At 37.2% G+C, this 27,812-nt stretch overlaps 4 protein-coding genes and 1 long non-coding RNA gene across 7 annotated transcripts; 3 read left to right on the top strand and 2 right to left on the bottom strand.

Annotated features, from left to right (window-relative positions):
• Nucleotides 1-212: 212 nt before the first annotated feature.
• Nucleotides 213-833, bottom strand: LOC139197748 (uncharacterized). Its single transcript, XM_070825704.1, has one exon. It carries the CDS (start codon nt 831-833, stop codon nt 213-215), a length of 621 nt encoding a protein of 206 aa, XP_070681805.1.
• A 1,211-nt stretch (nt 834-2,044) lies between these two features.
• On the bottom strand, nt 2,045-6,586 carry LOC103401918 (AT-hook motif nuclear-localized protein 9). Of its 2 annotated transcripts, XM_008340644.4 has the most exons (6): nt 5,797-6,586; nt 4,825-5,353; nt 4,181-4,248; nt 3,282-3,413; nt 2,786-2,947; nt 2,045-2,464 (listed from the first exon to the last, which is right to left on the bottom strand). In XM_008340644.4, exons 2-6 carry the CDS (start codon nt 5,243-5,245, stop codon nt 2,234-2,236), a joined length of 1,014 nt encoding a protein of 337 aa, XP_008338866.3. In that variant the 5' UTR covers nt 5,246-5,353; nt 5,797-6,586; the 3' UTR covers nt 2,045-2,233. The 2 variants fall into 2 exon arrangements, with proteins under 2 accessions (XP_008338866.3, XP_008338865.3); XM_008340643.4 differs by having other exon boundaries at nt 4,825-6,564.
• Nucleotides 6,587-7,720: 1,134 nt separating this feature from the next.
• On the top strand, nt 7,721-9,647 carry LOC139197882 (uncharacterized). Its single transcript, XR_011583258.1, has 4 exons — nt 7,721-8,089; nt 8,190-8,279; nt 8,577-8,643; nt 9,461-9,647. It is a non-coding gene; the product is annotated as an uncharacterized lncRNA (long non-coding RNA).
• A 5,483-nt stretch (nt 9,648-15,130) lies between these two features.
• On the top strand, nt 15,131-17,962 carry LOC103401917 (uncharacterized). Its single transcript, XM_008340642.4, has 2 exons — nt 15,131-15,440; nt 15,535-17,962. The coding sequence occupies exon 2, from the start codon at nt 15,844-15,846 to the stop codon at nt 17,740-17,742; it is 1,899 nt and encodes a 632-aa protein (XP_008338864.3). The 5' UTR covers nt 15,131-15,440; nt 15,535-15,843; the 3' UTR covers nt 17,743-17,962.
• Nucleotides 17,963-23,372: 5,410 nt separating this feature from the next.
• On the top strand, nt 23,373-26,672 carry LOC103425256 (receptor-like protein EIX2). 2 transcript variants are annotated; one of them, XM_029105704.2, is made up of 2 exons: nt 23,373-26,318; nt 26,452-26,672. In XM_029105704.2, the coding sequence occupies exon 1, from the start codon at nt 25,230-25,232 to the stop codon at nt 26,295-26,297; it is 1,068 nt and encodes a 355-aa protein (XP_028961537.2). In that variant the 5' UTR covers nt 23,373-25,229; the 3' UTR covers nt 26,298-26,318; nt 26,452-26,672. The 2 variants fall into 2 exon arrangements, 1 of the variants encoding a protein (XP_028961537.2); XR_011582775.1 differs by having other exon boundaries at nt 23,420-26,318.
• Nucleotides 26,673-27,812: the final 1,140 nt, after the last annotated feature.

Below are 27,812 nucleotides of genomic sequence, written 5' to 3'. Positions count from 1 at the left end.
AGTTCGTCGAACACTGGAAATTGGACAAAGACATTCTGAGCTCCTAGAACACCAAAAAAAGCATGTCAAATCCATGTATCAAATGAAGCCACCACTTCCAAAATGATATTTTTGGCTCATTTTCTGTCGCCATAAGCTCCTTGCAATGCACTTGGACATTTTTTCCAAGTCCAGTGCATGCAGTCGATGCTTCCAATCATGTCAGGGAAGCCTCACATCTCACCCTTCCTCAGAAACTTTTGCATGTCCCTTGGCGTGGGTTTCTGGAGGTACTCATTGGTGTAGAGGGCTTCAATTGCAAAGCAAAACCGCATCAGGGACTCCAAAATAGTTATTTTTCCCATCCTCGCTATCTCATCCACTTGATCTGCAGATGCTCCATATGCAAGCATTCGAAAAGCACCCGTAATTTTTTGCTCAGGAAGAAGACCTAGAACATTAAAAGCATCCTCTTTTTGCACAAAGTATGGATCATGGTTGCAAATAGCACTCATGATTTTGTTGAACAAACTTCGTTGCATTCTAAAACGACGTCTAAAAACATGATAAGGGAATACGATGTTGGGAATAAAATAATCTTCCAAGAGATCTTTACCTCGTCTTTCCCTTTTTCTATCGAAGTTTGCGGCACGTCTGGATTTGGCTATCTGACCCACAACTTCCATGACACGGTGAGAATGTGAGGCCCTCTGCCTTCTATGGTCATCATCCTTATCCTTATCAGCCTCATCTCCACCTCCACCTTCCTCGAGATTGACCAATTCTTCCTGTTGTGCCAACAATCTTTTCTGTTGGTCTTCAAACTGTTTATATACTCTCCTTGAAGAAGACATTGTAAGAACTCAAGATTTGAAAAGGATGCAGAAGGATTCTGAGCTAAAAAGAATGATTGAGTTTGGAGTGAGGATGGATGTAGGGATGTAGGGTTTATATGGATAAAAAAAAAAAATTAAGGATGAGGTTCTGGACAATGCCGCATGGCACTACATGATTGGTTGAAAATCTTATCGAAATCTTGACTAAATTATTGTAAACCGATAGTGACACATGATGCGTCAGAATTGGTTGAAAATCTTATCGAAATCTTGGCTAAATTATTGTAAACAAATAGTGACACGTGGCACGTCAGGATTGGTTGAAAATCTTAGTGGAAATCTATTCACAAAATAGTACGTTCGGATAATAACACGTCGTGGTGTGACGAGATTGGTTAAAAATCCTATCTGAAATTAAAACTATTTTTTTTATTTATTATTTTATAAAAAATTAATAATATTTTAAATGGGCTGGGTGCCAGCGCATTTTGTAGGGGTGAAGATCGTTTGTGCCAACGCATTTTTTAGGGATGGAGATGCATTTAGTCTATTACTGTTAATTGAGATTTATCATTGTTCACTGAGTGAATTAAATGGGCTGAATGCTAATGCATTTTTTTTAAAAAGTGGACTTGCTGTTAGATATCACATGATCCGATGCTTGGTGCTCTGTTGCTTATGTTATCTTATATTTTGGGAATGTGAAATTTAAAAAATCGGAACCTCTATTTTGTTCTAATCGATTTCTTCTGTACTGTCTTTGCATGGGGTGCATACATGTTTCTGTTTATTCCTGTCTGTTTTCTTAGATCGACAAAGCATAACAAGTGTTGGGAAAGGTGGTTTCATCTTTTCTCCGTCCGCGGCCGAACTTTTACAAAACACATGAAAAGGTACAACGGTGAATAGGGGGAATGAAAAACAATAGAGGAGACGGAGAGAAGGTCCATCAACATAACATGCCAAACTGTCTAACAAGAAAGTTATTCACTGTCGATCCTGATTGAATCAAAAAATAAACATTCGTCACGGAAACAAGAAGATCAATGTAGATCAATGTAGACATTCCTTCACTACATGAAACATAAACACCATGTTGATCGAGAATGTGTGATCCTAATTTACGAGCATGTATGCCGACAAAGGGAAGAAATTTCAGTCTGAATCTCCCCTTTATTTCGCCAGAGAATAAAAGTTACCATGCCTAGAGATGAAAGTGAAATCATGAATGCTCAAGTTCAAGCTAAATTTTGATTAAACTAAAGAAATATAGTAGTACAGACCCAATGTCTATCATGGATAAATGAAGTTAGACGATCATCTGGCTTCTGTTTCCCAACATCGATGCTTCGAAGAAAAATAAATCCAACTAGCGATGAAACTGAAATGTACATACACTGACCGTGTAAACGAAATAGTTACCCTCGCATCAAATCAATGTCAACATGACTGTTACGCATATCCAGTGGCCGTGATGCCTGCCACGCGGCCAATGAAGCACTTTGGCTAACACTCTGATCTGGTTGAATGCTGTTTAGTGCAATCGAATTGTCAACTGTCTCGTGTTCCAAGTCTGTGACACCTTCTACGGCTTCCCTTTTCTTGTTCTTTGTCTTCGAACCACCCCATAGGAAGCTACCTACTATCACCTGGATTCATCCACCACGTGTTTCAGCCTCAAAGTTGGCAAGGGAAGGGAAAAAATAACTCCTTTAAGACATTTTCTTATCTACTAATGTAAACTCGTATCGTTCAGATGAAAATTACGCTGGCATGTTTCTGTTCTGGTGAAGTCACCACTCTATCCGATTACCATTTACGGTCACAGTAACAATATTTGTAAAGAAAACAGCACCAACCCCATAAATTTCTTTCCCCATTGAAAAGATTAACTATCAATTCATAAGAATGACAAAGATTTACTGATCAAACACAATAAAGAAAAGCTAGAGCAATGAAGAAGTTACTACCTGAACAGGGGTTGCTGCAATAAGCATCCCTCCTACTCCTCCACCAATGACACGACCATCAGGACTAGCAAGGGAGACGCTCAGACCGCCATTTCGGTTTCGGGAACCACCAATTTCAGTGAGCAAGTAAGAGCCTGAGAGACATATTATCTCAAACCGTCCCTAAAGAAGTCGCAAACCACAAGAAATAAACTCAAGTGAAGAAAAAAAGAACCAGAAGCTTCGGTGAAGAAAAAAGAATTAAAATATGCAAAGGAAAATGCATAAATGTGTCTGTCTGTGTATGTATATGCGCACGCGTGATTGTGTATGTAGGATTTGCTGAAAAAATTTACCACAAACATAAACGGATGTTGAACTCGGATTCCTTTTTCATGAATAACCTCATAGCCATAAACATTACCCCCAAAATTCCAAATATACAAGAAAATATAAGCCTAGAATTACTCAAACCTTCACAAAGGATCAAACTGACCAAGAAGTTCAATATTCATACCTCATATGTGACTGTACCACCAGAAGTTGAGGGCTGACGTAGCGTCACAGTAGAGACAGCACCGTTGGCTGACAAGATGCACACAGCTCTTGGCCCCTGCTGCGAAAACGCCATTATTTTTGTTGCAACATCCTGCAAGAAAAGATAAGCTGATATCAAGACAACAAAATAGATAACAGTAAAACCTAAAAAAGAAATATCTTCAAGAACTCGATTGTTTATAACTTAATATAGCAGTCATGACAGAATAACAATCACCCAAGTGAAACTGATGCACCTCAATGCTTATCTTTTTATTTTCCAATAAGATGTCATAGCCTATATCAAAGTCAACCACCTTAAAATCATGGCTACATCAAACTACCAAATTCAAGCTGACTCGCAATTTTGGCTCATTTGAATAATTGCTAGTCCTTTATATACTTGTGATGTGTAATATCTCTACATCTCCAATAGTTACTTATGCATAAAAAGGTCGTACCCAGTGCACAAGGCTCCCGCTTTACGCAGGGTCTGAGAGAGGTGAATGTCGGCTAGCCTTACCCCCATTTATGGAGAGGCTGCTCCCAAGTCTCGAACCCGAGACCTACCGCTCATGGGCGAAGGCACTTGCCATCGCAACAAGTGCGACCTCTCCAATAGTTACTTATGCATAATTAAATTATTACATTTATGGACATTAACCTATATACATAACTAAGCCGGCACAGGACTCATGAATCTGGCATCATCGGGTTTCTGAGCCACTCATTTAGTTGCAGACATAATCAGAATCTACACCACCACTTCTTGGCCACATTAAAATATCAATAGAGAACTCTTCATGACAAAAGAAGTAGGTTCTTGCATATATATGATTATATAATACATGTATATATGGATGAGTTTATTTGGCGTACTTCTCCCACTGCAATGCTGATAATATGTGGAGTAAATCCCATCCCAGCAGAACCAGACAGCAATCCGCCTAGCAAAACAATCAACCATTTGCAACATCATTTTCATACAAGAAGTTCCAATGCAGGGCAAGAAGCATAAATTTAAATCATGTAGGTAGTCCGCAACGACTTATTGAAAATGTAGTTCTTTTTACTACATTTATGTTTAAAATCAGCTTGTATAATTCCACATTTTAATGCCCTTGGACATGTACCAAATGCATCAAAATTTCCCGAATTCTGTTTGGCCATTAGAATCATCCTGTCTACTAAATGTTGCAATAGTTTTGAGATAGTTTACATGACAGTAGTGGGAATGTCAGTATATTTACTTCGGATAACAAGCATTCGAGTTATAGGCACAGACTTCAAGCCGCATCTAATATCAGATAGGCAGATAGTGAACTTTTAAAAGCAGATCATAAGACAATGTAAACGGACGCATTACGTTATTAGGATACCCTAACTTAAAAAAAGTTCTCTGAGATTTCTCTAAATTATGAATACCATAGGAAAAAAAAAATTCTTCAACAAGATATCACCAGCGTTACTAACAAATATCCCAATAAAGAAAAGTAAAATTGCCATTGCAAGTCGCAACTTACCATGAGACACTAATTGTTGCTTCTTCCCAGACCCTGGTGGCCGCCCTCTACCCCGTTTTGGGCTTGATGATACTGTACCAGGATTAGCAAATGCTGCAGGAGACAATGCCAATGAAACAGTCCCATCAGGTCCATATTTTCGAGGTCTTCCTCTTTTCCTTTTTAAAGATTCGCCTGGTGGCACCGCGGATGGTGCACCCAGATTGACACCATGCTGTGAAATAGCCGAAGAAGGCCCTACCGGCAATGTTGATCCAATGTTACTTCCTTCAATATTGGATTGAAATGCTATATTTGTATTAGATAAGGGATGAATGCCTGGTGATCCATGTATCCCAGATTGTGTTCCGGAACCAGTTATTCCTCTAGACGTAAAGTAAGAGGCTGACCCCGACAATGCCATAGGGTCCCTCCGATCCATGCATTTATTTGATTATCTTTCAAAGGCAACCTTGAAGCCCCAACTTTGCAACTCAATGCAAAATGCTCCCTCGTGCTCTAATACTCACTGTTCAGTACTAGGACAGCTCTATAGAAACACAAAATTCGGCAGAATGTGAACCCAATTTGCAAATACTAGACAAGTTTCTAGGTATCGAAAATTTGGATGCAGAATACTAACACTGAAATTACCACAAGATATACATTGGTTGCAAAACTGAAATATTATACATCTTTTCAGGATGTGAACATAACAAAACCGATAAATTGATCAGATTTCACAGATGAAGTTTCTAAAAACTATATATGGAATTAAAAGCTAGAACAAAAGAGAGAGAAAAAAAAAACCAACTTGGCTATATGCAAAAGAAAAGCTATGAAATTTAAGTAAAATTACAACTTGATTAGAGCAACAGCCACAAAACTTTTAACAACCAAGAAAGCAAGAGAGAAAAGGAAGTTCAAAATTCAAAGGCTAATAATAATTATGTAGGAGAAAAGACAAAGATGGAAGCTACTTTTACAGCTTACCAAACCAAGGTAAGCAAGAAAAAGGCTTCATGCTGAAGGGAAAGAGCAAGAGAGACTGGAAGGAAAGAGGTCCACTGTCACCAACCCATTATAAATCCTTTGACACCAAGCATCTTCAAAGGCAACCCCATAACCATATGCATCAAATCCAAAGCTCTAATATTTCAAACTTCAAAATTCAAAACAACCCCTCTCAAGAAAAACTATTATTTAAAAAAGGCTACAACTTTGAGTCAATGCCAACATGTAGGAACAAACCCAGTTCTTGTTTTGGCACTACAAAGTGTGAGAATGCAAAAGAAAAGATAACCCAAGTAAAAAGATGACAGACAGAGAGAGAGTCAAAGTGGTATTTTTTTCAAACAGGTTTAAAGGTCAGACTGGTGAAGAAGAACACTGTGTGCTTCTCTAGGTCTGGGACTAGGGGAAGGGTAAGAAGTTTGAATTGTGTAGGGAGGAAAGAGAGAGATTCTTGAAGGGGCATTAAAGGTCGAACTGTTTTTTGGGAAATGCAGGAAGGAGGGGGTCATTTGGTGTGTGTGAGAGAGAGAGCGATATTTACTACTGGGTCTAGCACAAGTCCTTATCTGAATGCATTTCTCTAGGATGTAGTTTACTCTCTCTCTCTCTCTCTCTCTCTCTTCCTCTGAGAAAAGCTGCTTATCTTTCTCTGTTCAAAAGCACCTCTCTCTCTCTCTCTCTTGTGTGTGTGGCACAAGTGGAATTGGCCCAATTGGGTGATGATCCCTTGCTTTGCCTTTGCTTCCCTTCCCTTGTTGGACTATTCAATTTCATGGGATAGAGTTTGAGAAGCAAACAAAAACTTGACAGCAAAAGCACTTCTCGTTTGGATAATACCGATTATTTATTCGAAAATAATAGGAAAATCATGATTTTAAATTATATTTTGTATGTTTTATATTGTGACAGTTGATAGTTAAATATTTTTATTAATAATTTAATTATACACTGTTACGACACATGATTTATAAAAATAAGTTCAAGTAAATAATTTCTATAGGATCATTTTTATTTAATTTTTTTCTACACTTAAATATTTTCTTTTGAAAAACTATTTATGGATTTTCTTTAATTTTAGATATGTATAAACTCTTTGAGGGAGTCTATCCAACGCGCAAGTTAATTTGTGGGGGATAAATGTGACTATGGAACCGATGTGTTTCCGTAAAGATAAATGATCATCACATCACATTTTTCTCTCCCTCCGTAGTTTAATTTGAGGGCCAAAATTAAAAAAAAGGTATGTAAAAGGAGGTGTGTAGTTCTCATTTTTCTTTGGTGTATATACACACTATGAAGTTCTAAATAAAGTTGGCCAACTCTTAACACGATAAATGGTTGCGGCACATAAAAAATTTTATATACAAAAATGTTGCACACAACTTAGTCTTTGAGTTAATTTTGTCCCTTTTTTATTATCAAAAAAAAGTCAAACAGTCTAAAATAATGCTAAATCGTAATGAATTGGTTTGCGAAAAGTGATAACTTACATAAACCAAGTCAAACCAACCACTTACATATAGTATAAGAAATGATTAATACAACATTTTTCTCTCCTTACACATCCCTGATTAAACATATTTATTTATGTTTTTTTATTCAGCTTGACTGCAGTAAATAAAGATGAGTAGGGCTAAAAAAGGTGTCAATGCTTGTCCCGAAATATTTTCTCGGAAGTGTGAAAAGACAAAATTGCCCTTGGACGTTTTGTGTGGTTGTGTGGTTTAAGTTTAAAAGTGAACTAATACATTAAGTCCCTAATATTTTGGAACCAATTAGGACTTAAAGTTGTTATGGTTTTGTGGTTGTTTGGAAGTCAAAAAAAAAATTGGACCACACACACACACTCCAACTCCCTCTCTCCCCTTCCCGTGTACTCTCCCTCTCTCCTCCCTCTCGATTCTCTTCTTTTTCCGTACGAACCGTACGGACAAACTCCAACCCTCACAAAACTTTGCAAATCGAACCTTTAGAGGCCATGTTTGAGTTCCTTGTAACTTTAGGATCTTAACCATACCATTTTTAGGACGTGAAAGCTTCGGGATCGTAAGAACCAAGAACCCCAAATTGAGGTATTGTTCATGCACACATTATTGTGGAGTTTTTGGGAGATTGCAAGGTTATAGGAAGCTTTAGAACGTCTTCACGAAGCTCGGAGAAGAAAAACGAAGTGTTTTGGACGTCGAGAAGTCGAGTTTGGCGAGTTTCAAGTTTTGGCCGGATTATCGAGTTTTCTCCGTCGAGATTCCGTGGATTTCAAGCCTTGAAATTGGTAAGACTTTGTTCTTCTAGTTACATGCTTCATTTTGGGACAAATTTGAGGTAATTTGGTTAAGAATTGACTGAGATATCAAGGTTTTTCGAATTCCCAGTTTTCCGGCGACGGCGACGATCACCGGAGTCGAAGGAAGAAGACGAGCGAATATTCCGTCAACTTTAACGGAATATTCTAACGGCGTCAGGTTAGTTTTAACGGTATATGCTATTATTTAACGGAATATTCCCTAACGCCGTTAGGGTTACCGTCAGTGTGCCTGGCACGTGCCCGCACGTGGGCGACGCGTCTGGCCGTGCCTTGGGCGGCACGTGACGACGCGTGGGTGGTCGGAAAAATTTTCTAAAAATTTGGGCATGTTTGTGGAGTCGTGTAGGTCACGATGGTATATTTATATACCTCATTTGAGCAATGTAAGAGAAGTCATTAGCTAGTATTGGTTATGTGTTTTACATTAACATTTTTATAGTTGTTTCGCATATAGGGAAGACTTATCCCGAGGATGAGTGCAGTCAAGGGCGACTCGGGGGCTACGACCCTTCGACATACCAGTGAGTGGGCTTTCGGTTTTCAGTATATATTTATATACTTGATATTTTCCTAGAAAATGTGTTTAAATGAAAGTATGCTTTGAAATGCCATGCATATAAATTTACATTTAGCATATGAATTAGTATATGATGCATAATATGAATTGGTGTTGTGGACGCTCAGGTAAGTACCAGGTGAGTTATGTTTTGTTATATGAAATATTGATAATATGAGATGTGATTGAGAGCTCATAAACCTGCACCCCGGGTGATTGTGATTTAGCTAGAGATATGGTTCAGGCCTGTTTATGATGTCACATCCGGCATCCTATGCTCATATTGGATCCAATTTAGGTGCACAGTATTGTCGTACAGACCATTATAGGTGGTTTCGACTCGTAGGTGACTAGCGATTTATCGCACATCTAACATGAGAGCGTAGCATTGAGCATAACTATATTACACTCAGTCTTGTCGTACAGACCCTTCCAGTGGTTTCGACTCGTGTGCAGTGTAGTGTCGTATAGGTCACCTGTAGTGAATCCGGCTAGATTGACTAATAAGCTATGAATTCAGCCGTACTAACTTCTGCAGGGGTTCCAGCCAATATGTTATTTTCCATGAATTTATTTTCAACTGAGTTACTTATTCTGTTTATACTTTGGCATGGCATACTTATGAATATGGATATGTGAAGCATGATTTGAATATATATATATATTCTATTTCTGGGAAAATTATACATGTTTTACGACGAGGGGTTAGAGCATTTAATAATGAAATGATTTTGAAAAGCTTTATTTTTGCCCACTCACACTTTCGTTTTGTGTCCCTCTAGGTTTTAGGTGGACTTGTTGTTGGTGGCATTTGTGGATCTCGGCGGTTCTGACAAAATATAATATTCGTAGGACCTCTTCTAGTACTGTATAACTAGTACTTGTCCTACTGGACTGCACCTAGACTTTCTACGCTCTGATTAGGTGTATTTACACTTGTATCTCATTCCTAGCACTTTCTGCTTATTAGTGCACATTAATTAGCTTTCGGTTTTTATTTATTCGTATATCTCTTACCATTATCGCTTCCGCACTGTGCACATGGTTACGTCACCCTCACGTGACGGTCAACATGCCCTGATTCGAGTCGGGGTGTGTCAAAAGGTGTATGAAAATCAACTCTCTATTAGTATTTACATGTTTCCTTTACAAGGGTAGTTTTTTTATTGTCTAATAACTAGAGATAACAGTGTTGAATTTGATGATTGATGAATATCAAAGTTGTTAATTTTTGAGTTGTAACTATATTAGTTACTAAAGGCTTGTTTGATAACCTTCATTTTCAGTTACTAAATGAAAATATATGTAACAAATTATGATATTTTTATTATTGTAATTCCTCTAAAATGTTGACAAAATAATTGAGCTTAGGTCCAACTCACTAGAACAAAACCGTTCAATACTTTGGTTTGTTTCGACTTCCTTAAAAACCTTTGACAAAATCAAACCAAATCAAACATTAATTATGTAATCGATCTAATTATGATTTTACCGTGAAACCGATCCAATTTAAATGGTGTCAACTAGTACACATACATCACCACTATTTAGAGTGCGTGAGCATTGGAAGACTAAAGTACAAAGGTGACCTCACTGAAAATGGGTTAGGGCCCGGTCGAGTAGAGGGCGACTTTGCATGTGACTGACTATGTAAGTGTGTGACTCATCTCTCTCATCTCACCACTTTGCATGCCCCAGGGTGGCCCATGCAAACTAGGATGAAAATATCTACTCAAAGAGTACTGATGGCACAAACCTATACACGTAGGACAATGGAGGCTGGAGAGCTCCCTATAAAGTGAATGTATGTGGAAGGTTTGTGCATGATGTGAGTGTGTATTTAGTTAATCCCTAAGGCTTTGGTTGCAAGGTTCATATACATTGTTGGTCTATTCTCTAATGACTTAAGTTTTCACGTCAACGTATAATTAGAAGTTTTTTTGTAAGTGGTCGTGAGTTATATTTATATTCATCACTTGTTTGTTAGTTTTTGAGAGGTCGCACTTGGTGCGATGGCAAGTGCCTTCGCCCATGAGCGGTAAGTCTCGGGTTCGAGACTTGGAAGCAGTCTCTCCATAAATGGGGGTAAGGCTAGCCGACATTCACCTCTCCCAGACCCTGCGTAAAGCGGGAGCTTTGTGCACTGGGTACGACTTGTTTGTTAGTTTTTAAACATAGAATGAGACAGAACCTATATGTTTCGTTTTACTTCAATAAATGCACGTGTTTCTACATTTCACTGGAACGTTATTCGGCATGAGTGGGAAAACGTAAACTTGATATACATTTTTGCTTAGTCACTTTTTTACCTTTCTTGCTAATTGCCCATTAATAAGGGTAATTGCCTAGCATTAGTCTAATGTGGAAATATCCACACTAATTCTTCATGTTAATCAGTCGATATAAGATATGAATAACATTAAGAAATATATATTAATGGAGCATCAACTCATGAACAAAGATGGGCTAAAAACTATTATACAAAGATTTGATATTAGAATTATCCCATACCAAAGTAAACTAATTTTATAATATAGTCAGACACTATTTTTATAATATTGGATAGTTGCACAGATTTTTGGAGGACTGTTTTATTTGGTCCATGAGCATGGGATCATGATCTCCAAAAGTGGATGTACCTTTTTTTTTAATAAACAAAGTGGAAGTACCTTGAACTCTGTTTTTAGAAAAATTCCAATTTTTAAATACAATTTTTTATTTGTTTTGGTGATTCTCCAATCAAGATTCGGCCAATTTTAGTGGGCCAAAAGGTTATGCGTGTCGTTTTCAATACCAATCATTAATCCAAAGTTTTTATGGCAATATTTTTTTGTTAACTAATTTTAATAAAAATAAAATATACTAATACAAAGTGAGGCAAGTTTAAAGACAATCCACAACACTAAAGTAAAAGTATAACCCACTACAAAAGTAAAATAAGAAAACAAGCCCCAAAAAAGCGAGCCCATAATAATGCCTAAGCCGCTAAACCTAGATTTGGAAACGAGAACTAGCATCCTCCACCAAATAGACACACCACCATTGTCGAGATGCCACCACTAAGAAAAAAAACCAACGAACTGAAAGGATGAATTGAAAATAGGGTGGGCAAGCCACCGCACTAAAAGCTTCCCATAATCCACCAAATAATGTGAGCACTTTAGTAGCTATCAAAACTCAAAGCACGCCTCCAACCGAAATCCATGAACGGAACTCGAGGAACTGAATTGTTGAACCAGGTGGGCAGTAGCTCACCGGTAGAAACAACAATTTGGAAAGAAAAGGCATGAAACTTTGATATGAGATAAGATTTGCCAACAATTGAGAAAGAAAAAAATCAATAAAAATAAGACAAGCTCATAGCAAAACAATGAGACATCAAGGGCCAAAGAAAAAAAAAGGAAAATGAAGAAGGTGGGGTTAAGAAAGAAGGAGAAGGGATTAGAGAAGAAGGAGATCGGGTTGCCACCGACCCCATCCAACATCCAACAGGAAGGGTCAGCAACTATAATAAGATTGGATTTGGGGATTCTTGACTTTGGGAGTAAGGGAGCGGCGCTAGGGTTCTCTCTTTATTGGCACCTTGTTTATATGGCAATATATAATGTTGATAAATACTTGCAAATTTGTAGGTTTTCCATGACATGGGTTAAAGTACATAGTTAGATTAATGTGTTCACTCTTGCACTCATATCTAAATCTTCTTCTTATTGTAAATTAAAGTAGTTTAGAATATTGTCTAATCAGTCGAGAAAATAATATGTTTTGAAATAAGGGATCAATTTCATTGAAGATGGAAGACGAATAATACAACGAAGCATCAAACGTGAGTCAAAGAGAAGCCAACAAACTACTTATTACAACCCTCAAATATCAAATCAAGAATAAAGGCAGAAGGTTTCTCAAACCAAGAGCAAAAATTGTCAAGATAAAGTGTGTAACAAACAAGGCAATGAGAAATACCATTGGCTTAGCAGTGAACATGAGTAAAAATATCCGCCAACGCATCAAATACACCAACCAAAGAAATGTTTGTAGAAGAAAGATTTGGATAAGAATTTTAAACAGTTCCTTTTCAAAGTAGATTGATATTTTCCCACATCCTACATGTCTTGTAGGTTCAAATTTCCTACCCTAAGGATATGTAATTAGATTTATTAATACGATGGTTCAATTTCTAAAATAATAAGTTACTTTCTTGAACATCAACCCTTCTGCCAAACAAAATGAGAGAAGGAATACTTGAGAGGGATAATGACCTAGGCAAAGATTATGTTGGTTGGTGGAGCTACCCTCAACCTATAGTTGTTGAAGAATAACTTGTGGATATTTGCTGAATTTAAAAAGAAACAAATAGAACAAAAGAATTATTTGTGTAATATTTTAAAGAATGAAACAGATGTTGGTTTTGACTAGGAAGTTGTACTTGCTATTTATTGGTAACCATGTCCTTTTAATGTTTTACCTAGTGTCTATATTTAGACAATAAGAGCATTCCCAACTAGGGACTCTATATGAGGTTAGAAAAGTGATAGATATAACCTAATTTAGAGCTTCGAATAATCTTTGGAGATTAAAAAATAATATATCCCAATAAGGGGCTAATATATCTTTATGGATTTATATGGGACTATATATTTTATTATGTAGTAATTTGATTACGTGGTAAATTTATTATTGTCTTAACTTCTCTAAACTTGATTTTTTGACGTGTTATCTTAAATTTTAATTTATAAACTTTTTAACATACAAATATTCAATTTCTGACAAAGTTAGATTTTATCACTTATGCACCGTTGTAGGTTCTCTTATCTCAATCTCATCCGTTGGTTTGTTTCTATGAAATCAGACAAGATAAGATTTCGTTTCATAATAATCGTTGGTTTTGATTATTTTATCTCAATCTCATTTGTTGGTTTGTTTCTATGAAATCAGACAAAATAAGATTTCATTTCATAACAATCATTGGTTTAACTTCTCTGATTGACACATTCTCCGAAATCAAACAAGATTTTCATTTCATAACAATCATTAGATTGGATTATTTTATCCCAATTTAGTTATGTTACTTGTTTATATTTTCGGTTAGGTCTCTAATGGTTCAAATGAAAGAGGGATACGAACCTACTCTTATGGAAAATAAACAGAAAAAGTAAATGGTTGATTTTTTATTTATTTATTTTTTTTTGATCTCGTAGTAAATGGTTGATTGCCTTAATAATCAGGGCATACTTTTGCGTATCGAGTTCAAGCTTTCCAAAATGCCCTTACTAGTAGTTGTAATTTCATGGTAATAGAACACTTGGAACATTTGGAAACAAGTATAAAGTATGAGATTCCTTTCTCAATTCATTTTTCATCACAAGAAGCGACACTGAGGGAAGGAGAAATCGAACAAAGGACCTCATGTGTAGGTCATGTAGAGATAAATGTCCTTAACTACTCAAGCTACATACCGCTTATTTACCCTATTTTTTAAGTTATTCACTATAAATAGGGCGAAATGGGAGATTTCGAAACTATTACAATAATTTAGAGGAGGGAAGAGTTTCGAACTCTAGACGCATGGGTAGAAACGCAACACTCTATCCACTAGGACATTAGAGGATTCTTTTAAGGACATTGGAAGTTTTGCAAGATTATCCAAACTTTTCTCAGAAGGGTTCACAGAAAAGCTTGTTCTTGTTAACCTGAAGTGGTGATCCATGGTAGTTCTTATTTGTTTACTTTTGAAATGCGCCGTGGATGAGTGATGAGATGGCCAACTTCCCACTTTAACGAAAAATTCAGTTTCAAGTTTGCCCGCTAATGTTTGTGGTTCTTCACTTTAGTCCTCATCCATCCTACTTAGGAATTAGGAGATGATTTTAAAAATAAAAAAAAAATTCAATTTTCATTCAAAATTTTTGGAATTGAATCGAATACAATCACAATTTTCTAAATTACAATATTTATAATTTTCAAAATCAAAGTTAATTAAAAAAACTTGAAATATAATGTGGAATTTGATATAATTAACAAGTTTTTGAATACTGTCCAACTTGATATACGTTTATCTATAACATAATTTGTAATAAATTAATTCCAATTTCTATTATAGTTTTTCAAATTTTCAGATTAGAAATTTTTTAGTTCCGATTTTTTTTTTGGGTCAAATGATAGATTGATTAGATTAGATATTAGATTAGGGAGCTGACGGGGTTTGAACCCACGCCGTAGTGTAAGAACAACACTCATCTCCACTACTGTAGTAGATGATCACTTGTTTTTTAGTTCGGATTAGAAACTTTAACGGTTGACAAGTCAATCTGCGGTTGCGTATTACGGGCTTTGTTTTGTGGCCCAAATAAACGTACAGTTCATGGCCCTAAAAAAGTATTCTTAGTTTTGGGCCGTAAGTGAACTCATGAATCGTAAAATTATATTACGAAAATACCACAACCTTCAAGATTCTTTCGTTCACTCCCCACGGTTCTGAGCTATTTCAAGGGCTTCCGTCAGAGCTAGAGAGGGATGTTGGATTGGCTCAATCCGCAGAGTAGAGAACCCAGAAGAAAGATTGTTAATATGGGTCAATCGGGAGGATTTTAATTTCTGGGTTTCGGGTTTTTGGAATCTGGGTCCTGCAGTTTTTGTTGTTTTCAGCTACGCCGAGCTGCCTCAGGTGCAAGTATCTGATCTCCGAAGTCCTGGCGTTGCGGATGATTGGCATCCAAAGAGAAGGAATACAATTTCTGATACAGAAATCGACCCATTAATCAGGTACTTATAAGGAGGACGAATTAACTTCTGATTTCTGGAAAAAGTACTTTTTGATTCTGGTAATTAATGAGATAATTTCGATTTTTCTGTTTAGGGTTCTTTTGATATCGCATTGAAATGTTCCTGTAATGTTCATTGAACTCCCTCGTCTGGGTAATATCGAATCGTATTGAATTCTGCGTGGTTTGGGTTTTTTGGGTGTGCTCTGTTTGGATGCTCGGAAAATTAGGTGGGAATTGGAAATTCAGTTTGGAACTGAGGATTTGGAGTTATTTTCTACGTGGGGTTATGAGTTTGAAGATTTTCGGCTTAGTTTTGGCTAAGAAAGAATTAGAGTGTTACTTATTGAGTTGAGTTAGGAGGATTGCGGTCTCCGAAATTAGGAAGGGTTAGTGCTATTGTTATGGCACTTGCATTTGTTTTGAACCTACGAAATATTTGGCCCTTTTCAGTACTGAAATCCGATGACTTGACAATATCGAATGAGTTAGTGCACAAACTCCGAATACCTGAACGCACGAAACAATTTGTTTACGCGGTAAGGGAGCCTGAAACTCAGTCTGTAATATACATACTTTCTGCTCAAAGTTTATCACAGTGGTCAGCATCGGATGCTGATTGTCTAATTAGGGAGATTAGACCTGATGCTGTCGTTGCCCAGGTGGGTCATTCAACTCTGACTGAAATTCAATCAGAAGAAAGTGTCTTGAGTGATGGTTTTGACTACTCATTTCCCACTTCATCGTTAGGAGTTCTCAAACGATGTTTTTTGGAGAAGGTTAATAAGGAGAGGTATGAAGATATTGCAGGAAACTTGGTTTTACAAAAGATTTTTGGGGTTGGTTTTCATGGACATTTTTTGGCAGCCAAGAGGGTGGCTCAGGAGGTTGGATCATCATTCTTGGTGCTTGAATTGCCATTTGTAAAAAGTTCTGGTGCGGAGAATACCCCGGGTGAACTTGAAACACTGAGCAAGTTCCAAGGTTTAGTTAGTAGTTTGGTTCCACAGAAAGTGGGTTCAGTTGCTTCATCGAGTTTGAGGAGGCTATACATAACCAATGATATACAGTCACAGATGGTTAAGTTATTATCCCCATATATTGATTTATCAATATCGAGGTTAAATCCATCAACTTCTGTTTCTGAGGTGGCGCCTAAAGAAATCCAGCTACAATCCAATTATGAGGCCCCACAGTTTGCTCAGTCGATTTATCCATTTCTTTTGGATCTACATAATATCTTTTCTGATCTCCCAGCAATGGGAAAGGCTTTAGCTTATGCGCAAAAGATGCTTTATGATGTGAACAGAGGTGAAGCTGTAGATACCAGTGTTATATCTGAAGTCTATGCCTTTCGGATTGCAGTCGAGGGGCTGAGAATTTCCCTGAATAATGCTGGTCGGCTTCCCTTTAATAAAATAAGGGATTCGAATTTAAATAAGGTTGAGTTTTCTGATCTTCCAGTTGAGGACAAGTCACATGCTCTGCTGGTAGAGGCACTTCGTGGCCAAACAAAGAAGTTCAAGACCATAGTGGCAGTAGTGGATGCTAGTGGCTTAGCAGGTCTTAGAAAACACTGGAACACTCCTGTCCCTTTAGAGGTCAAGGATATGGTCGGAGAGCTTGTTAATAATTGCGAAGGTGAGGGGGAAATGTCAAATGACACTGACAGGAAACGACTACTAACTGACAAACCATTGGTGGCAGTAGGGGCCGGGGCAACAGCAGTTTTAGGAGCATCTTCACTCTCTAAGGCCGCGACACTCAAGGTTCCTGCTTCAACCTTGATGAAAGTGGTGACGTTTAAAATCCCAGCTTCACTCAAACTCTTTCTAAGTCAAACCCATAAGACATTGGGATTTGCTCTTAGTAAAACTGTTGGCCCCTCAAAAGTGGTAGCTCCAGGTGTCAAATCAACAACTATACTGAAAGCAACTGCTTCTGCTGAGAAGATCCGAGCAGCTGCCCATAGTGTTATAGCTGCTGCAGAGAAGACTAGCTTTTCAGCCATGAGAACAGCATTCTATCAAATAATGAGGAAACGGCATATCCAGAAAATTGGTGTCCTACCGTGGGCTACATTTGGATGTAGTATTGCAACTTGTGCTGGTCTGGTTGCGTATGGAGATGGGATTGAATGTGCTGCTGAATCACTACCTGCAGCTCCATCAATCGCCAGTTTGGGTCGCGGGATTCAAAGTTTACACCTCGCTTCTCAGGAAGTGGCACAGAGAGATAGCACAAGCTTACAAAAATCTATTGAGTCCCTCATGTACAGGTTAAAGAAAGTCAGAACTCAGTAGTAAGAATGCAATTCTTATCTTATTTGTATGCTAGTCGTTGCCATTTACAACAATCTTTATAGAAAACCGAAAGAAAGTGTCTAGAGCAGGGGTTATTTGTATCGTCATTTGTGTTTTTCCTTGTTTTGTATCGGGAATCTGTTTCTAGAAGTAGATTGCCCGTACACAAATTTTGCAGGATTTTTTTTTGTGTTTTATGTAAGTATTGAGAGTTCTTTGAGTGGAGTTAGCTTAAAAAAAGAATGACAATGAATACATTTATATGCGAACAATGATTTGTTTCTATCTAGATTTGAGTAATGTCTTACTATAATAGTATAAACATTTCACACATGGAAACTCCATATGCTTCTACAATATATCGCGCTCTTCTCTCCAAAACAGGCACAGGATGAATTTAGCCATATGTTGTGTGAGGCAACTCCGGTAACCAATGGGCTTGCAAGCAAGTTACATACGTAAAGGCTGCTTGTTTGTTTGTATTAGATCGTTTTAATGACTAGGATTCTGATTAAGTTTTAACAATTTCTTTTCGAACTTGCTGTCTTAACCTCACACAGTATCCATCCCATTCTTCTCCCACCCTCACTTGTCATGGTTGTCAATGCTCACAAACCTAGCACTCACTTCTCTCTCACACGCATTCGTACTTAGCTTTGATGGCAACTTATATGTATTGTCCTATATAACATATATTAACAAGAGTAAAAAAATTCTGAACGTTTAATTTGGGGAAAAACAATAGTGAGAGCTGGTCTTTGTGTCCCAAACTAAAAGTGGAATAAACTTGGAGTTTGAAAATGCGTCCAATCCGTCAAAGAATTAGTGGCTTTCACTCTGATGTTGATTGGGATCTCAGAGAGACCGAAATGGATCCTAATGACATTGACCGAAATTTCTCAATCAAGGTGAGCTTTACTCTGCCTTTGGCTCTATTATTCATTGTTTTGTGCCTGTTTCTCTTTGCTTCAGTGTTTTTTGCTCTGTTATCGTTTCTGTATAAATACATTTCTCAATTCTTATATAGTGTCTGGTCGTTGTTAGGGAAGCAGCAGGTGCAGTTCATGTACAAACAAAGGTGCAGGCTGTGTACATGTAGGGATACTATCCCCAAAAAAGGTAGGTAAGGGATTTTTCGTTTTGAGTAGAACAAATCCATACAATGTAGTTCTTTTCTGTTTAGATTTAATTTGAGTATATATGGTGCTTAACGAACACCGTGTTGATATAGTTTAGGTAAAATCACATTCATCTTAATCATATACTTAGCGTGGTTCTGAACAACTTTTACTATCCTATGAACAAGTTTATCGTACAAGCGATATTGGAAAGAGAGGAGGAGAGAAAAGAAGGGGCGGGGTGGAATCGTTTAAGAATCTCATTTCGGTTTCTTTTTAACATGCAGTTCATCTTGAAGACAAACATTATTCTCATGGGTTTATGCATTTGTGTCTCAACATTTTGTGTCCAAAAGATTCATATCTTCACCACCTTTACAAAGATGCTCACTCATGATTTGTATCTAAACTTTTTTTTTTATTTTTTATTTTTTATTATTTTTAAATATTATTTTATAGTAAGGAAAAATCAAGATTAAATACTAAATTGTACCCTGGTGCACCTTATTAGTCGTAAAGTTAGCAAATGATTGAAAGTCTCGGCTTGTGTTGGCCGTTGGCCCCATTCCCAATCAATCCACACAACAAAATTCAATTCAAATCTCACCAATAAACTCCAACACCGTTGGCGGTGGGATTTAGAAAAATTGTGGAGTAAATTAATACGAGAATGATTTTATTGTTACTTAATTTAATACCCTTGACTCGTGGTATGTTTTTAAGGACGTAGAGTGAAAGAAACCCAGAAAAGTGAAGCTTTGTGGGCAATGACAGCACATGGGCAATTTGGTGTAGGAAGGGATGGAAAGACGGGACTCCCCTGGCAAAGATAGGTGATAAAGTGCTAAGATAAGACTTCAACCACGTGGTTGCTCATTTCTTTGACCAATAGGAACCTCTTTATGTGATTCAAGAAGTGGGTGGAATTAGCTTAACGAGACTATTTCGTCTATTAAGGAGGATTCCCCAAATACCTAAAATAAAGATGATCATAGAAAATGTGAAATAAGGGTTTTGAATATTGGATAAGAAGCTTAAAGGGATTTTGTGTTTTTTTTTTTTTGGGGGTCAACTGAAAAAGTGCTTTACTGGTTTTTTGGTGCGAATAGATTTTCTGTGAGCTGTGAAGCTTTTGCTTGCTGGGTTTTAAGTTTTGGTGATTTCAGCTTCCCCAGGTTGGTTGAGGTACTGAAAGAACTTTTAAGACTGTTTCGGGTTCATTTCATGATTTAGTATATTTCTTCAAGATGAGTAATTGGCCACAAGGTGATGAGGTGCATAGAGAGGGAAAGGGAAGCACTCCTTGCTTTCAAACAGGGCCTCGTGAATGACTACAATCTTCTCTCTCCATGGGGAAGAGAAGCCCACAAGCAAGATTCTCGCAAATGGTTAGGCATCCATTGCAACAACCGAACCAGCCATGTTACATTGGGATGGGATTGTGTGAATCAAGTTGACTCATTGATGTGAAATTTAACTTGACACACAAATTAAACCCTATTGTTGATAATTGTAGTAAACATGTAAGGATTGTTCTAGACCGGAGATTAACTAGGAGGGATTGTTCTAGACCGGAGATTAACTAGGGATGCTAATCAACACAAATAAGACTTAAAAACACTAAATTAGACTCTATAGACTCAAAATTGACTCAAAACACTCAAAACAACAACAAACAATAAAAAAAACTCAATTCTAGACCTAACAAGTGATTTTGACGAAAATAAACTTAACTTGACTCAAAAGATTAAAAGAAAACAGATTATGACTTAACTAACAAGACTTAATGAAAGGGGGATTGTTTTTTACGAATTTAAAACTTAAAACAAAAACCTTGCATAAAACACTTTAAGAAAACGAATTTGATGAATTGAAAAGGGTGAAAGGCTAGTTAGAGGGTCCTTCTCCACACATGACATATGCAAACAAACCAATTTCCAGTTATTACTTCTTTAAACCATGAATGACAACACCCTAAGTTAACCGTGATAGCACAAATTAACCATCAGATTTTCCTTATTTCATTGAATTGGACGGGATACGCATCACAACCAAATTATCCTTCTCAAGTCCACTAACTATGAAAAGCATGATAGAAAACATATCAAAGGTCATTAAGTTCTTTGAAAATCATAAGCATTGACACATTCGTAACTATGAAAAGCATAATACTTCTGCCTAGGATTTACTTAACACAATCATGACTAGTGACTTTTACTACTTGTGAATATAAGTTCATAATGATTAGGTGAAACTCCCTTATACTCTAGCATCAAATTCATGCATGCAAACTAAGTATGCATCCTCAATCAACATACATAAACAAGTTTTAATAACTCAGATAAGCAAATCACATTCAAGACTCAAGAAACAATAACCGGATGTAATCAATTCATATAAAGCATATACTCATGGTTTCGAATTCACCTCTAACTAAAAAGAAATTAGTTCCACATGTCTTTAGAAACTGAATTAAACATTAAAGCCAAAATTGAAACAAATTTAAAGATAGAAAGAACCAGGAACGTCCCAGCAACACCAACGGCAGATTCGAACCCTCCTTGGATTGCAAGCCACAGCACAAAGCTCCTTCTTCCTTCCTTGCTGCGTTACTCGATGAATCTCTGAGAAATTGGCGTGAATTGTGGTGTAGAATGAATATGGGGGTGGTGGTGATTTATGTGGCAGAAGAGTTATATTTATAGGGCAAACCCATGGCACAAGGCTGTCAAGGAGAAGGATTTGTCACAATTTCTAAGGGGAAAAGGATTGCACAATCCTTGAGGAAAAGGATAGGGTTTGGCAGAAACCAAGGGGAAAAAGGATTACACATCAAAAACCATCAGGAACAAGGATATAGGGTGCGGCACAACTAGGAAAAAAGGCTTCTAGAAAGGCTAAGGTGTGACACGAATGTAGGATAGGGATAAGGCTTCTAGAATCTGAAATATGTATTTTAAATGCATAATTATCCCTTATAAATGGCTGAAATTAGAGCACAAACTGATTTGGATAAGATAAGATAAGATAAGGCTAGATTAGGAAAGGATAAGATAAGATAAGGTTTGTTTGGATAAGATAAGGTTGGATAAGGTTTTGGATAATATCTCCTTTTGAGCTGATTCCTTATCTTCTTTGTCTTGGATTTATTTCTTCAACTCTTTAGCACATTCCTAGACGTCTTTGGTCTTCAAATTCGTCAATCCATCTTGCTCCACTCATAAGCTATCCATATGATGCCCAAAACTGCTTCAAAATGCTTCAAATTGCAGTTTCTTGCCAACTTTGTTATTTGGACCTACAAACACACGAAAATAGATTAAAACACTATAATAAGTAGAAACTAGCTATGAAAATGCAAGAAAATAAGTTAACTAAGTCGCATAAATATGCTCCTATCACTCATTTGATCGGAAAGGAGACTGGAAGTTCGTTGGTGATATTTGTGAGGTAAGACGACGAGTCCTAAAACTGATTGAGTTGTAGCATTTGAAGTATTTGGACCTTTGGGATATTAACTTCATTGTGAGCCAAATTCCATATTTCATTGCTTCTCTTAAGTTTAAGATATCTTAATCTCTCTTATGCTTCTTTTGGTGGTCAACTTCCTAGTCAGGTTGGAAAACTCAACACTGTTGCATATTATGATCTTACAGGTAATGACATTACGAATGCTGAAAATCTCAATTCATGTCTTCCTCTTATTTCTTGTTTGACATGTTTGGACTTGACTTGGAGCAATCTCATTAATGGTTATGAATGGCTGGAAGCAACTAATAAACTCCAGGTCTTAGGAACTTGGCATTGGCTGAATGCAGTCTTCCTTCTCTAATTACCTTAAATTCTTCTAAATCTCTTGTTCGTGTTGTCCTCTCTGACAACTAATTAACTGGCTTAATTCCCAATGTCATTGGAAACATGAGCTCTCTTGCATATCTAGATCTCTCTTTTATTTAACTAACGAATTTGAAGGGGGATTTCAGAATGTCATTTCTGGCGACTCTCCAGATTGACGTCTGGATTTCTCCTCCAACTTTAAGCTTTGGTTCTAATTGGATTCCTCCTTTCTAATTGCTTTACATAAATTTGAGGAGATTTTCACACCCTTTTGGAAAATAAATGTGAATTTGTTCTCTCAAGGGTTGAAAGATGGTTTTTGTGTTTTTTAGCCGGGTCCAAATAATGTGAATTACGAGTACAAAACAGGCTTCTAAAACATAAACGGATCAAACACTCAACACGGATTTGTGTTGATTGTTGATGCAGTCTTTGCAGATGTTATCAATGTTTTGAAGAGACGAGTCATCATGTATTAGTTTTTTTATATACTTGGATGCTCTTTAACACGATTGTTGTGTAGTAATTCCAGGCCACTTGTGTGGAGTGAAGTCAAGTCACACCTAACAATAATACATATTGTGTCGCTTTTACTTGTTTCTTCCACACGTATGGACTTGTGGACAAGAATACATATTGTGTCATTTTACTTGATTCTTCCACACGTCTGGACTTGTGGGCAAGATACATATTTTGTCCTTTTACCTGTTTCTTCCACACGTCTAGACTTGTGGATTGTTCTGATTGGATTCCTCCTTTCCAGTTGGATTCCATGTATTTCTTCCAGACGTCCAGACTCTCCACATGTATTTCTTCCACTTGTGGAGTTGTAATGATATTGACTGATCGAAACCCATTTCACCCGACTTTCTTTTTCATTACCCAACTTTCCTTTTCATCCCTTGGCCTTGGAGAAGCTAGAAGGTGCAGTAACAAGTCAAGTCAAGTGAATAAGTGGCCACTCGAGTTATTTGTAAAAGGAAACTTTATATTTGTATATATATACACTTGCAGTGTTGCAATCTTCTTCCAAATTAATTTCCGTTAACAGAGCGTAAATACTTTTTCTTCTTCATTGTTGTTGAGATGCAGGGCGGGGGAATTATGTGCTTCAAACTATTTCATGCTTCAATATTTGCTGTGTTAATTATGTTACAATGTTGCAACCATTCCCTATCCCTTGATTTCAATAATATTTCTTCTGGAGTAGTTGGCCACAGGGATATTGCTAAGGTGCCCAAGGTGATCAGGTGCATACAGAGAGAAAGGGAAGCACTCCTTGCTTTCAAACGAGGCCTTGTGGTTGATTACAGTCTCCTCTCTTCGTGGGGAAGCGAAGCCCAAAAACAAGAGTGTTGCATATGGGAAGGAGTCTACTGCGACAAATATACCGGCCATGTTGTCAAACTTGATCCCCGTGTAGCTCTTGGTGGTCGATTATCAAGTCAGGTTGGAAACCTTACCCACTTGCAATATCTCGATCTCAGCGACAATGACTTTGCTAGTGTTGAAAATCTTAATTCATGGCTCCCTCTCCTTTCATCGTTAACCTATTTGGATCTCAGTGGGAGCAATCTCAGTAATTCTTATGACTGGCTGGAAGCAATTAATATGCTCCCTAAACTTACAAACTTGTCATTGGCTGGATGTGGTCTTCCTTCTCCTCTTATTCATTCCAGTACTTTTTTTAACATAAATTCTTCAAAGTCTCTTGCTCATGTTGACCTCTCTTCCAACCAACTTACTTCTTCAATATTTTTATGGTTGTCAAACTACAGTACCAACCTTGTTATTCTCAAACTCTTTTACAACCAATTAACTGGTTCGATTCCCCATGTTTTAGGAAACATGAGCTCTCTTGCGTATCTTTATCTCTCTGATAACCAAATTGAAGGAGGGATTCCGAAATCTTTTTCCAGGTTATGTAATCTGCAACGATTGTTCCTTTACAACAACACTTTGGAAGGGTTGGTTTCAGAGAGCCATTTCTCCAATCTCTCCAGATTAACTCATTTGGATTTGTCCTCCAACTCACTAGCTTTAAGCTTCAACTCTAATTGGGTTCCTCCTTTCCAATTGGATTACATAGCATTGGGCTCTTGCAAGATGGGTCCACATTTTCCCAAATGGCTTCAAACTCAAAAAAATTATCAGATTCTTGAAATTTCTGATATCCTTCCAAGTTGGTTTTGGGACGGGCTGTCTCATTATCCAGAACAAGATTATTTATATATAGATGTCTCCAACAACCAAATTAGAGGAATAATACCTGACTCAGGATTTGAGTTTCCCTCATCTTTCATTATGTGAATTTGAGTAGGAACCAATTGGAAGGTCCGATCCCTTCATTCCTTTACAAAGTGTTGTTTCTCGATCTCTCCAACAATAAGTTTTCAGGGTTAATTTCTTTCTTGTGCCCAGACAAGGTTAGTAATTTAACCTATCTTGATCTCTCAAACAACAATTTACACATACAAATTCCTAATTGCTGGACAAATTTTGCAAATCTAGCCATTCTTGATTTGAGTAACAATGCTCTTTTTGGAAAAAATCCTACCACAATGGGCTCTTTATTTTCAATTCATACATTTGAAGCTGAATAAGAATAGATTTGTGGGAGAATTGCCTTCATCCTTAAAGAATTGGACAAGGCTAGTAGTCTTTGATGTTGGACACAATAATTTATCAGGAATGTTACCTGAATGGTTAGGGGTTGAGCTTCCAAAGTTGGCTATCCTTATCCTCCGTTCTAATCACTTTTATGGAAACATTCCCCTGTACTTATGTAATCTAAAACAGATTCAAATCCTAGATCTCTCGATAAACAATATCTCTGGAAGTATACCCAAATGCTTCAGCAATTTGACTAAATTGACAGAAATAGGAAATTCAATTCTAACTGTCCATCTTGAGTTTGGCGGTACCAACAGTAGGTTTTCCTGGCGCAGCGTTTATGAAGATGAAACATCCTTGATATGGAAAGGCATAATGTCCAAATACAAAAGTACTTTGGGGCTTGTAAAGAGTATTCATCTATCGAGCAATCAATTAACTGGGGAGATTCCTAATGAAATCGCTGATCTTGTTGGGTTGGTTTCTTTAAACTTGTCGAGAAACAATTTAGCAGGTCAAATAACTCCAGAGATCGGGAAGTTGCAGTCATTAGATTCGCTTGATTTGTCAAACAACCAAATACATGGTACAATTCCAACAAGTCTTTTTCAAATATCTAGCCTTGGTAAGTTGGACCTGTCAAACAACAACCTGTTTGGAAGAATTCCAATGGGGACTCGGCTCCAAAACTATGATCCCTCTGCTTTTGCTGGGAATCCTCTACTTTGTGGAATTCCACTTCAACAGTTGTGCTCTCCAGAGGAAACAAGTCCAGAGGAGCCACCCGTGTTTAGGGATCAAGTTGAAGACAATGATGGGTTTATAACACTGGGATTTTTTGTGAGTTTGGCACTTGGGTTTGTTGTTGGATTTTGGGGAGTTTGTGGGAGTTTAATGTTCATCAAGTCATGGAGATACATATACTTCAAGCTCTTGAACTGTGTATACGACTGGCTTTATGTGACGGTGGCGTTGATTAGGCGATGAAGAATGGTTTATGGGTAAATTGTAAGTACTCTTCCACATAACTATAGTGTGATGATATGGCATCATTGCTATCATGATTAATATGAATTTGGTCTGTCTAATTGTCTTTGAATTTGTAACTAATATATGCTGTGGTTTTTCTCAATATTTTCAGCTCGTGCATCTACCGTTCGCAAGCCATGCTCCCCTTCAGCCGGAGAAGGAGATAGAAGAGTGCAATTAGAAGTTATGATTTGGTGAAAGTGTTGTGCTTGATTTAGGGGCGTGTTTGTTTTTGCAATGATGTTATTCAGATTATCTTTGAGGGGTTAATTAGGTCCCTTTAATCCCCTTTTACTTAGTGTTATCATTTTATTATTAAATTTTCTTGAGAAACTTGCAGAAACTTATTAATCAAAGCTACAAAGAGAAAAGCAGACATATAGTTCAATCAAGATTTGATACATTAACCCTAAGAACATCCCAGCACCGGTCTTTCAATATCTTCGTTAAAAACCAAATCTTGACAAGATTAGAGGTCGCACCTGGTGCGATGGCAAGTGCTTTCACCCATGAGTGGTAGGTCTCGGGTTCGAGATTTGGGAGCCCCCTCTCCATAAATGGGGGTAAGGCTAGCCGACATTCACCTCTCCCAGACCCTGCGTAAAGCGGGAGCCTTGTGCACTGGGTACGACCTTTATACCTGCGTTGTAATATCCGATCCTATTTTTTTTAGTTGCTTGCATTTATTATATAAAATCCTGCATTTTCAGTCGTTCATCAGTTATTTTGTTACTTTGAAACCATGTTCGTTAGCGTCAAATTAAGACCAAGAAACACAATAACTTAGGGAAAATAAATCAAAACAAGAACCACAACCAAACTAATAATAAGCATGTACGTACAACAAAACAACTGTATTTATGCTTGTCTGGCCTCTCAAAATATAACCATTTGTTATATATACTCATTATCATAGCCTAACAAATTCAATATGAAAATCACGTTTGATAAGTACATCAATTATTAACCATACAATAATTCCACTAGACACCATGATTCATAAATTGACTTTCCGATGCACCAAGGTATTGAAATCCTAGTGGAGAGCCCATCTAACCTATAAAAATAGGGAACTTTAACGAAAAGTTTTCTGTGCTGTTCACTTTAACGAAAAACCACATTTTTACATTAAAAAATCTGTTTTGATACTATTCATTTTACCCTTTATTTTGTCCTTATCGTAAAAACTCAAAAGTTTTTAAGCCATTTTCATTAGTTTTCATTGTATATCAAAACCACAATTTTCAAAAGTAATGCAATGAACCTGGGATGAAAGTTAGTCCATTTGAAAGCAAGACAGTCAGCGCATGCTTCAGTAGGTGGAATGTTATGTTCAAAAAGATAAATATTATTTGAACAAGTGCTTGGTGCATAATCGTGGGGCTTGAGTTTGGGGCTACATCTAGCGTTTCTAATTCGTGCAATATTCTAATCTAATCTAAACAATGGGGAGTGGGATTCGACTTTGGGGGC

This window comes from Malus domestica, chromosome 07 (genome assembly GCF_042453785.1).
Source record: "Malus domestica chromosome 07, GDT2T_hap1".
Taxonomy (NCBI): Eukaryota; Viridiplantae; Streptophyta; class Magnoliopsida; order Rosales; family Rosaceae; genus Malus; species Malus domestica.
Note: the sequence above shows the minus strand (reverse complement) of the source record. Positions and strands in the feature narration are given on the sequence as shown.